At 37.7% G+C, this 12,077-nt stretch overlaps 1 protein-coding gene and 1 long non-coding RNA gene across 2 annotated transcripts in view; both read left to right on the top strand.

Moving 5' to 3' along the window:
• Positions 1-9,830, top strand: part of LOC149172011 (uncharacterized) — a 335,499-nt gene extending 325,669 nt beyond the window's left edge. Inside the window, exon 4 of the long non-coding RNA XR_016259594.1 lies at positions 9,664-9,830. This is a non-coding gene — a long non-coding RNA (uncharacterized LOC149172011). The remainder of the gene's footprint in view (positions 1-9,663) is intronic.
• LOC149172010 (non-specific lipid-transfer protein 1-like) lies at positions 9,830-10,204 on the top strand. The gene has a single exon (XM_089426166.1). It carries the CDS (start codon positions 9,830-9,832, stop codon positions 10,202-10,204), a length of 375 nt encoding a protein of 124 aa, XP_089282292.1.
• Positions 10,205-12,077: the final 1,873 nt, after the last annotated feature.

The following is a 12,077-nucleotide window of genomic DNA, read 5'->3' as shown; positions in this document are numbered from 1 at the left end:
CAGTTCAACTCTGAACTACGAATCAGTGAACTTAGGAACCAACGAGAAACCCCAAAACATCAATCTAGGCCAAGGCCTAGTTCCTGAAGAAAAATCAGCATACATCCGTCTTCTACGACAGTACAAGAACGTCTTTGCCTAGAACTACGATGAGCTGAAAACTTATAACACTTCTATCATTCAGCACACTATCCCTATGATCAATAACGAGAAACCCGTCCAACAAAAGCTCAGAAAAATCCACCCCAACCTGGAAAATTAGATAAAAACTGAGCTGAATAAGTTGTTGAGAGCCAGAATAATTTTCTCGGTTAGATATTCCAATTGGGTATCCAATATGGTACCTGTTAGGAAGAAAAACGGAGATATTAGAATCTGCATTGACTTCCAGAATCTCAACAAAGCTTGTCAGAAGGAAAATTTTCCCCTCCCACCTATGGAGCAAATATTACAGGCTGTAGCAGGCTCAGAATTGATGTCTTTCCTGGATGGATTTTCAGGATATAATCAAGTGCTCGTACACCCAGAAGATCAACTAAAAACCACCTTCCGAACTAAATGGGGTACCTACGCGTATCGAAAGATGTCGTTCGGTCTGATCAACACCGTCGCTACTTTTCAAAGAGCTATGGATATTGCGTTCAAAGGGTTAATCAATAAATCAGTAGTGATCTACCTGGATGATATAACTGTGTACTCCAAAAAACGAAGCGACCATCTCAGTGATTTGAAGCAAATCTTTCAAAGATGTTTAAGGAATGGAATCTCGCTTAACCCGAAGAAATCTTTCTTCGCATTGAGTGAAGGAAAATTGCTAGGATTCATAGTGTCCAAATCGGGCATTCACATCGAATCTGGCAGAATCAAAGAAATTTCTGAGATATCCATGCCCCATAACAAAAATACCATGCAATCTTTCCTAGGACAGATCAATTTTGTGAAAAGATTTGTCCCAGATTTTTCACGTATTATTTCTCCTTTACAAAAAATGATAAAAAAGAATTCAAACTTTAAATGGGGTCTAGACGAGCACGAAGCGTTTAACTTAATCAAACAAGCCATCATCGACGCTCCATCCCTAGCAACCCCAAATTTTTCAGAACCATTTGTCTTATACACGTTTGCCTCGGATCATTCTTATGCTGCGATCTTGACCCAGGCAAACAAAGAAAAGGCAGAAGCCCCAATCACATTCTTTAGCTCAAACTTACAAGGTGTTGAGGTGAAATATTCGGACGTAGAAAAACAGGCATATGCCGTCTTTAAAGCAGTCAAATATTTCAGACCCTTCTTGCTAAAGGCCCATACCAGGGTCATAGTACCATTCCCGGCGGTAAGAAACCTCCTGATTCAGAAAGACATGGGCGAAAAGAGAGCGAATTGGATCACTGCCTTGCAAGAATACGACCTGGAAATCAAGTCGGCACACATCGTAAGAGGCCAAGGCTTCTGCAAGATTTTAGCTGGAGCATCGCAAATCCCCGAAGAGTCACCTGAAGAGGTACACGCGTATGAGGTAAGCCTAAACGACGCAGAATCATTTTATGCCGACATCATTTATTTCCTAAAGAACGGATATGCTCCATTTCACTTGGGTCACATAAAAAAGAGAGCCCTAAGGTTAAAAGCTAAACAATACCGACTCGTAAATGATGTCTTATTTAAAAGAAACTATGATTCTGTGCTTCTTAGATGTCTTGAGAAAACTGAAGCCGAAAAGGTTTTGCAGGAGCTCCACGATGGACCAGCAGGTGGACACTATGCTGGAGAAGCCATCGCACACAAGATCTTACGTGCGGGATACTACTGGCCCACGCTGTTCAAAGACTCGTACAATCACGTGAGAAAATGCCAAGTCTGCCAAACTGCTGCAGGAAAACAAAAGAAGTCATCCATGCCACTGCAGCCGGTTAACATCGAACAGTCGTTTAGCCAATGGGGCCTGGACATAATAGGTGAGATCGTTCCTCACTCCTCTAAACAGCATAGGTATATCCTCACTGCAACCGACTATTTTACTAAATGGGTAGAGGCAGTTCCGCTCAAGACAGCTAATTCTGAAAACATTGTTGAATTCATAGATCAGTTTATCATTACTAGGTTTGGATTGCCGATGGCCTTAATATTTGATAATGCTTCATATTTTTCTGGAAATACCATGACTGAGTTCGCGCTCAAAAGAGGGTTCAAACTGAAGTATTCTACCAACTACTATCCGCAAGGTAATGGGTTGGCTGAATCAACAAACAAGAACCTAATCAGGATTATCAAAAAGACAGTTGACCAAAACCAAAAGAATTTGCACAAAGCGCTGGTAAACGCCTTATGGGCAGACAAAATTACCAAGAAAGCCTCTATCGGGACTTCTCCCTTTAATTTGGTTTACGGGAGAGAAGCAGTTCTTCCTACCCACTTACTCATTCCCTCTTTGTCCTTAGTACAACACATTGATGAAGTACCTACTTCTCCCTTACAACTAAGGCAAATGGAGATAATCAAGTTAGAAGAATGACGAGAACAGGCCAAGCAAACCCATGCTCACCACCAAGCATTGATAAAATCCTCTTTTGACTCGAACATAAAGACCAGAAAAAACTTCCAGATGGGTGATCTAGTTTTGAAGTGGGATAAGGCTCACGAAGAAAAGGGCAAACATACGAAATTCCAGAAGCTATGGCTTGGTCCTTTTCAAATCGTAGAAGTCATAGGCCCGTCGACTTTTGTGTTGCAGGACTTGACAGGTAGAAGAGATTCTCTGCCTGTAAACGGACAAATCCTCAAAATGTATTTCCCATAGAAGGTCATCCTTCTGTTTTTGTAGGATAGTTTTAAATTTTCATGTTAGTTTTCATTTTTCATAGATAGGGCTGGTTGTAAATGATCATAAATAGTATTCATGAAGAAACATACCATTTCTGTATCAGATTTTGATTTCACTTGTATAAATAGCAAAACTTTTCGAAAAATCTAACTTTTATTATTGACAAATAGAGTCAGCTTTAACCTGAATATGATGTTAGTTTCAAACTTCACAAAGAAACCTGGGATGAGAGTAACTTTTGGAAAAAATTGTTTTATGCCAATGCTATGAAAGGTATCATCGATAACAAAATAGGTATTCTCTGCAAAATTGCTGTTCTTAAAACTCTATTATTGTTGTCCAGAGCTTTCTTAAGGAAAAACAATGACTTCCTCCCTGCTAAGGAAAATCGCAGCATCCAAAGAGACAATCCAAGAAAACACTATATCTCAAAGAATAAGAGGTCTCATCACGAGCCGTCTTATCATGATCACAGATATTATAACTTGCTGACTTTGCCACTACTGTCTACCAAAACAGGGCAACGACTCAAGATTGTGCAATCGAAAGACAAGGGGTCTCATCACGAGCCAGCTTGTTCAGCAAAAAGTATAAATCAAGTGAATGACTGTGTCATAATTTGGCCACCAAACCAAGACATTGTTCTTTAGAGAATAAAAAATAAAAAAAGAAAGAAAAAGTGTCAAAAGGATTTTTCTCTGGAATGTTGTAAATGACCTCAAGCAGGAAAAAGGATCATTGCTGGATAACATGGTAACCCTGTCGAGGCTATGGATGCCTGCGGGCAGTAGAGGCTCTACCTGCGACAAATGAGCATACTTTACAAAGCCAGTACGCAGAGAAGACCTTATTTTGTCTTTGAGGAGACTGAGTAATGACTAGCTATGAATACAAAAAAATAACCCAGGGGAAACAAACAATCAGAATCAAATAAGAAGTTGTGACGAAGCATTATTGACAGGATAAAAGGTAATACTCTATCTTTCCATAACAAAATATAGGCATAAGAAAACTTTTCTGTTTTGGAAGTGAAAATGCAATAGAACAAGCAGAGATAACTGGTTCTTCACAGTGAATCGCCATTGTTGTGGTCACCAACAACCCCCCTTTTTTCACTTGACATTAGCAATAACGTCAAGTGAAGAGGGGACCCTGAACGAAAATCCCAAAAATATATTTTTTCTAAAGTTTTTGTATTTCTCTCCCTAAGGCTCAAATCGCATCGCAAGGAAAGGCCAAAGCATAACTCGAGCGCGAAAAACAAATACTGCGAAATTGCGATGCGAAGTTCATCGCATCGCATACTTCACACGCGCCCCTTAAAAGAAAAACCTTCGAGCAATGCGATCGTCGATATGCGATATCGCAAATCGCAAGCATTACACTATAGGACGTAACCATTAAACGAGATCTTGCAATATTTGCGATTTGCGATCCGCGATGGCAGCGATTTGCGATCTGCGATGGCTGCGATCTGCGACCTGCGATCTGAAAAGACTTACCACACGATAGACCCATGCATTAAGCAGGCGCCTTGAAAGAATTTAATGACCGCATGCTTAAGTATCTAGGAATGATTGCGTTACATTTATCGAAGAGTCAAGTGATGATGGATGTCAGAATTATGTATTCATTAGAGATTAATGCTTTCACGTCAAGTCTTTTCATTTCACTTCTCCTTTGCGTAGACTGCAAGACACGCAACTGATATAAGTTTATATGCAGGAAACATCTGATGGAAAGAGGAAAGCGCCAATCAGCAAAGAGAGAATGCTTTCGCAAAATGGATGCCGCATGCAGCAGAACCGCGGATTCCAGGCTATCAGCCAACCGGCACTGATGAAATTAGACTATCCGGGACTCAGAGTCAAAGGCGCACAAAAGCAGCATATTCAGAAAAGATCCTGAAGCTAAGACTAAGTGAAGCAGAGAAAGAAGCGCATGAGAAGGAGAACGCTTCAGGGAAACCTGGAACAAAGAACGGAAGAAATTCTCGAAACAGGGAGTTGCCCATGCAGCACGACTCTTAACCCACTCAATCCACCGCACGACCAAAAACCGAAAACGGCAACAGCAAAATCAGTTCGAGAAGAAACTCGGACACGCTAAGTATACACACGGCGAATACACCCAGCTAGAGAAAGGTTTTCGAAAATATCTTCTGGTCTGCCGGATGGAAGTTCCAGCTCCTGCTATTTCCACTTTTATCTCCCGAGCGAAACAAGAAGGCGGCTAGCCGACTCTTCCCAGGAAAGCATTACACTGTTGACAACACTAAAGAGAATATACAGAAACGGTCAGAAATTAGATTTTAAGTTTAGAAATAAAGTTTCTTTTAGTAAAAGGGCGGTCATTTGAGGCCGATTCCCTAATTTCATGTAATTAATATTGATTAGTTAGTAGTATTTAACCCTTCTCATGGTTTTTGGAAAAGGGTCCGGAAATCTGTCAAAAAACTTATCCTGAGAACATGCACTTCTGCACCCTCAGAGGAGGTTTTTGATGAATGGATGGATCGAGATTTATTTATGTTTGCATTTTAATATCTGTTACTGATGTTGCACTTCTGTACTCGTAGCAGATGTTAGAAGAAGTAGAAATAAATCATTGTTACTTGAAGTTTATTAGTGAACTTAGTCATAAATTGTACTTTTATCTCTTGGCTAGATTCTGCTAGTATTCCTAAAGTGATATGTGGCTGAGTTCTTTATATGTTATTGCATGAATGTCTGTATTACCATTTGGCACTTCTGTACGGTGGGGTCATTTATTTATGTTTAACATATAGAAAACTGATTATGCGATATGTTGTTCACAACCACTCTGGCTAACTTCTTATGCAGAATGGTTCATCTTTATTGATTTATATTCGGATATCAGTTGAATGATCTTTATTACCGACTGCTGTTAGAAATCTTTCTAGATCGCATAACAAAAGAAAAACACCCCGGGTTAGCGTAGATTAGATGTATCTTTCTTCATTAGATTACATTAGCATAGAGTTAATTTAGCAGTTAGAATTTAGACTAGATTAGAATAATCCTTCCCCCCTTCCTTAGATTAATACCATCAGACTCTACGCACACACACACACACCCATCACATTGGGAAACTGGTCCCATTACCCCCAGTCGGACCCGCTACTCCAAACGGGCAAGGAGCCGCCAACCAGGTTCCGGACCGGGTGGGTATCCCCCTTGTTGTTGACCCGACCTCGGGGACCTCAACAGAAGGTTATAGGTGACAAGGTCCCAGTTCAAATAATATTGTCAGAACTTGATGAGGAAGGAAAAATCATATTTGAACCTGAAGAATTCATGGAAAAAAGAATCCGACAACTATGAAATCGATCAATTTTAGAGTATCTCATCAAGTGGAAGAACTTACCTGCTGAAGATTCCACATGGGTGGACAAATTTTTTATACATAAGTTTACAAAAGATTTTTCGGCGAAGATCACATGAGACATCATTTGTCGACGCGTTTCGAACCAACCAGTGTGGTTCATCGTCAGGACAAGTTGAAAAAACAGATCTAGCTTAGCAGTTTTATACATAAGCATCAAAAACTACTCAAGCATTAAGGACAACACTTTTTCAAGGAAAGGGGAATGTTAGGTCCCTATACTACTAGTGTAGCCCCTTATTGTTATTCGTGCAACCACCTTATGGTATTGTTGTGCTCATGTAGTCCCCATGTGGTTATTATTGTGCCCCATAGAAGCCCAGTATTGTTATTGTTGTGCCCCTACAATATTATTGTTATGTAGGCTCTGATTATATTAGGACCACTTATACTCCTATATATAGAACAGAGGTATTTTCATTTGTATCATCCAAGAATTGATCATTTCTGTAATGCAATGGAGGTTGCCCCCTCAAAGAGGCTAATTTTGAGGTCGTTGATCTATATTTTCTATCTTTTTGTGAGTTGGTTTCATAACACATGTTGGGCATTGAGGCAGGCGATCAATTACTTGGGATTTGCAAAATGAAATAATGAATTCCCCTATCATTTAGGAGCTAATTTCCTTAGTAATTGTGCAATGAAATAGGAGAAAGATGGGTCCTTGAATTGACTAAGTGTTGGTCAGAGCAGGACAATCAGTGGAAGAATAGGCTTATAGTGCAGGGTGTGTTTCAGGATTGAAGAAAGACATTGTAATAGTTTCTCATTCTCATATGATTAATGAAAAGTAGTGGAAGGGTTTTTCCGTGTTGGCTTTCCTTATAAATATTTGTGTTCTTTTGTTGTTTTGATGGTTTCATGTCATTAGATGCATTTCTAAATTGTGATTTCCATTTCACAGAATAGTAGAGGAAATTGGTAATATCATTTTTTAGTTCAAATACATCAGTAGTAGTAAATTTATATTAATTTCTACACTCTTAGGGTATTGTAGGGTACAAATATCTTAGTGATGGGCAACTGAAAATGTTCCCAACACTCCCAGTTCTACCTAGACCACACTCTTGGCCTTTGGGCTTCTCACCCAAAATAAAACAACATTTGTCAAAGTGTATAGACCTTGCCCTTACCTCATATTTGATCAATGGGGTTGATGGGTTATGGTTGGTGTCTATACACACAACATGGTTCCACTAGGGTGTGGTTTCACCAGCCCCCACTAGGTGTTGGACCTACTAGGATGTCAACAAAGTTGTATTCTCCCACTTTATCTCGACCTCAAAAAGATAGCGTATATGGACTAAGAGAAACCTAGGCTGAGTTGATAAAGCAGAACTACAATTGTTGTGTGCCCACCCTCTTCTAGTTTCAAGGGGACTCATGGCCCAATTCCTAATACCTAAATTCTTAGTTTTGATAGAATAACTAGCGTAAGGTTTGGTTAAACTAAGTATACCCATAAGTTTGGAAATCAACTAACTGAATATGAACACATAATTGCACATTAAACACACGCATAATAATTAATAGCATATTCGAGGAACACTTTAAAATTAATGTGCATACCTAACACTGTTCTAACCATGAAGATACAGTGAACATCAAAACTCAAACATTCTTTTGCATTTACAAACATGCAAGATCTTGCAACATTCACAATGTAACAAGATTAATCACACTCCATAAGGAAATACAGATAAGCAATGTACACTTATCTGTGTGTTTAATGATGGCTAAAAAATGAAGGAAGGACTTCAACTTCACCCAATTGTAAGCCGACGACATTGCAATCTTTCTTGCATCTGATTACACTAAGCTAGATCCAAAATATAAGGGGATGCATATTAAGGGAAATTAAAATTCGAGGCTTAATCAGATAACCATGAGATGTAGTCCAATGTTTAGTTATTTTATCCACTGCTTTGCAATAGTAGGCACCAAAGTGGCTCATCGGCTGAATGAAACGACATACAAGTTGTCTCTAATCGTATTAGAAAAGATCGAAGGGACAGAAGTGGAATTAATGTCCATGAAATGTTGTCGCATTCTTTAAAGTTGGCTACCCCACAAAACAAAGAGCCCAACAAACCGTTGTCTTTATATAAGATAATTCCCGCTCAGACAATCCATTTTCTACCCAGGGTGGCTGATATGTTACTCCACCACAGCTTTTCGTAGTAGTGCTTTGCTACGAAATTTTCGACATAAAAAATTAGACAACAAAAAGAGATTTTTGACTTGAAGGAGAGTTCTCTCAAACAACAGTCGTGAAGTATCAACCACTGATAGAAACTTCCCTAATCGACTCTGATACCAGTTGTTGAAATCAAAGAAGCAGAGGAGAGAATAAAACTAATCACAGACACAACAGGAAATAACAGGAATAGGAAGAATTCACTAAGGAGAGTAAAAACTACAATGGATAACCACAAATTTCTATTTCACACCGGCCTTGGTCTTGGCTTACAGTCTAAGGCTTAGGCAAATACAAATTTATAGAAGAGCACATAGCTGATAAGAATTAGCTACACATGAAATTCATGTGGCCGATGTGGTAGGTTTAGTTGCAGACAGTGTCAGTTGTGGACGACGATATCTTTCGGCGTGGGTGGCAGTTGGTGACGGCAGAGGACGACGGCCACGCCGACATTGGAGCAGTATACGTCGGGTTTGGCATTTGCCTTCATGGTTAACAAATGGGTGGATAGTCGACAAATTACCGTTAGAGGTCTACAGAAAGCTAAAATAAGCTTCTTTAAATTCCAATCAACTTCAAAACACAGAGGTTTTTTTTTTCGATCATCTGTACATGTGGAAGTGTAGTTTTTTCAAATATATAAATACATTTAGGTATCTGATTTTGAATTACTTATTTATTTAAGTTCACTGAGATTATGTAATATTATTAAGTCTAGCAATACTCCACTAGTTTGGAATGTTATGCTGTTATCATGTTATCACTTCAAATGTTTTTAACGTTATAAAATATTTTTTCATTCATATTATTTAACAATAAAAAATATTATTAGTAATGAATATTTGAATATGATTTATAAATATAATATATTAATGTTGAATTAAATTAATTAATTTCAATTATATTAAAATTGTTTTTTTTAATTGGTTAGGTTAAGCATTGTCTATTTTTTTATTTCCATTTGACATCTGTCTACCTGTAAAAGCTAGAATCCTTGTCATATTAGAACCTCCACAGCTCCCCTAATAGCTCAATACATGCCATTTTATTCCGGAAAGAAATTCACATCCCAGACGCCATTTTATTCCCGAACATGCCCATGGCACTTAATATTTACTTAAGCATATTAATTTGCAGTAAACAACGTTTTTTTTGAAAGTGTCTTTTGTGTGTGTGGGAATTTCATATTCTAACGTTCAGATTCACGCGAAATTAACCGATGAAACTGATAACGCAGATTCTGCATGACCCAACCAACAAGCGATAGGGCCGGAGAATATTATACACGTACCTATAATTCTTGCTCCCACACCCACTATAAATAAGATCGCCACAAATCCCTTTCACAACCATCCAATTGTCGCAACCATCCGATTGTCGATTAATTTCCTTATTGTATCACAATGGCCGCGAAGAAGGCATGGAGCATGAGTGGCGCAGTCATCTGCGTTTGCATTTGGGCGTGCATGGGGGTTTTCCTCCACCAACCAGCTTCGGCTGCAATGGACTGCAACACCGTCACTCAGCAGATCACATCCTGCGCCACGTATCTCACCCAGGGAACGCCGGTGCCACAGGAAGACAGCTCTTGCTGCCAGGGCGTTCAGAGCGTGTATGGCGACGCCACCACCACAGAGGAAATACAACACATCTGCACCTGTCTGAAGAACGAAGCCATCAACTACAATCTCAACGACAGAGCTCTTGAGAGTCTTCCATCTAACTGCGGCCTGCAGCTGTCCTTCACTATAACTAAGGATATCGACTGCTCATCGTAAGTACAGTCTACTGCTTAACCCTAGCTTCCCTCTTGATTTTAATGGCATCTTAATCAGTGATATTTTTATTTTTATTATAGATTTTTTAAATATTTTGGAATCAGTGGGACGTATCTTTCATTAGTCAAATTAAAAAAAAAAAAAAAATTCAAAATTTGCGATCCAATTTATGTTCACCATAGCTAGCTTTTCTGTTCAACAGCTAGAACCAAATTAGTTCTCTGTCAAACTAGAACCAAATCGATTATTTAAACCCATTCTTATATTTAGATTTTGAAATATTCAAAATCAACAATCTAATTACTTTCACTCTATTCATTTTCATATTTAGATTTTAAAATATATCAAAATCTACAATCCAATTACTTTCACTCCATCAAGATATATTAAGATATTTAATTGATAATATAAATATATCACTCCATCAAAATGTTTAATTGATCATGTAAATATTGGGTATGTAGAACTATATTAATTATTTGACCTAATTCTTAAATTAAATTTTTAAAATATTTAGAAATCTACAATTTAATTATTACTATCACTGTGTCAAGAAGTTTACTTACCTTTTGTTTATGGTGTTTGCAGCATCAGTTTATAGACGAAAATCCCGAAATCCCTCCGTTTTGGAGGACCATTCGCCGTGTTGATCGTTACAGTGCAGAATATCTTCTATATACTATGGTTAATGGTTGTGGATCCACTGTTCCATAATCCTTTCCGTTGAATTAAAAAAACTGAATAATACAAATACGGGATTTGAGCATTTAATAAAAAGAATATTGGAGCTTTATTCAGTCTCCAATGTTCCCACTTATTATGATTTGATTTGCATTTAAAGAGTTGTTAGTAATATGTGAGAATGAGGCTTTCCAACCTTGGTGATTAACTCATATGTCATCTGAAATATGTTATCTGAAATTCTGTTTTGTTGATTAACTCGTATATCATCTGTCTCCACTTATTATGATTTGATTTGCATTTGAAGAGTATGTCAGAATGATGGCTTTTCAACTTTGGTGATTAAGTCATATGTTATCTGAAATTATGTTTTGGTGATTAACTCATTTATCATCTGAAAAATATTGTAGCTGAAATTATGTTTGGTTGGTTTGTTATGATATGGCTGTTGTTGTATGATATTTATATTAAATATTTTTCATTGATTTTTAAGTGGATTTACAATTATTTGAATTGAAATTTTAAGAAAGTAAATAAAAAAAATGTTAAACATTCTTAGAAATATTTATAATTTGTTTTTTTTTATTTTATAACCAAACAAATATTTATAAATAAATTATTGATTTTGTTAATAAGTCAAAATATTATATTTAATTTCATTTTTATTTAATTAAAATTTTTATTATATTTTTAAAGAGAAAGTGTTTTTTTATTAAAATTGGTTAGACTAAGTATTGTTTACTTTTTTTCATTTTTATTTGACATATGTCTCGATGTGCACCATGACATCTGTTCACGTGTATGGGCTAGAATCCCTGTTTGATTGGGACCTCCATAGCTCCGCAAATATCATGCCATGCAATAAGGACTTTTGCAAAGATGGGCATGCATATTAACACGCATATTAACACGTGGAACTCCAGATTCGCGCGCGAGATCCTCCACATGAATGTAGGTTATGTAGCGAGTTATCATATGTTCACCACATCGTGCAAATGCTGAATTGTCATGTCGACATTGTCAAGCTCCTCTTGTAATGGAGCTCGAGCGCCTTTGCTTCCTCTCCTATCGATCTTTTCCTTCAATTTACGATGCAACCCATGAAGCGTTGACACTAATGAAGAATGACCCACATGCACCGTTTCGATTTCAATGATAAAATATCCATAAGAACAAATTTACGATGCAACCC

The sequence above is a fragment of the Pinus tabuliformis genome, chromosome 4_2, assembly GCF_031772625.1.
Source record: "Pinus tabuliformis cultivar Carrire ecotype Pingquan chromosome 4_2, CPIR1, whole genome shotgun sequence".
NCBI lineage: Eukaryota > Viridiplantae > Streptophyta > Pinopsida > Pinales > Pinaceae > Pinus > Pinus tabuliformis.
This window is presented reverse-complemented; position numbering and strand designations above follow the sequence as displayed.

Bases quoted from the DNA above. Each gene is read 5' to 3' on its own strand.
- LOC149172010 (XM_089426166.1), top strand. From the start codon at position 9,830: ATGGCCGCGAAGAAGGCATGGAGCATGAGTGGCGCAGTCATCTGCGTT.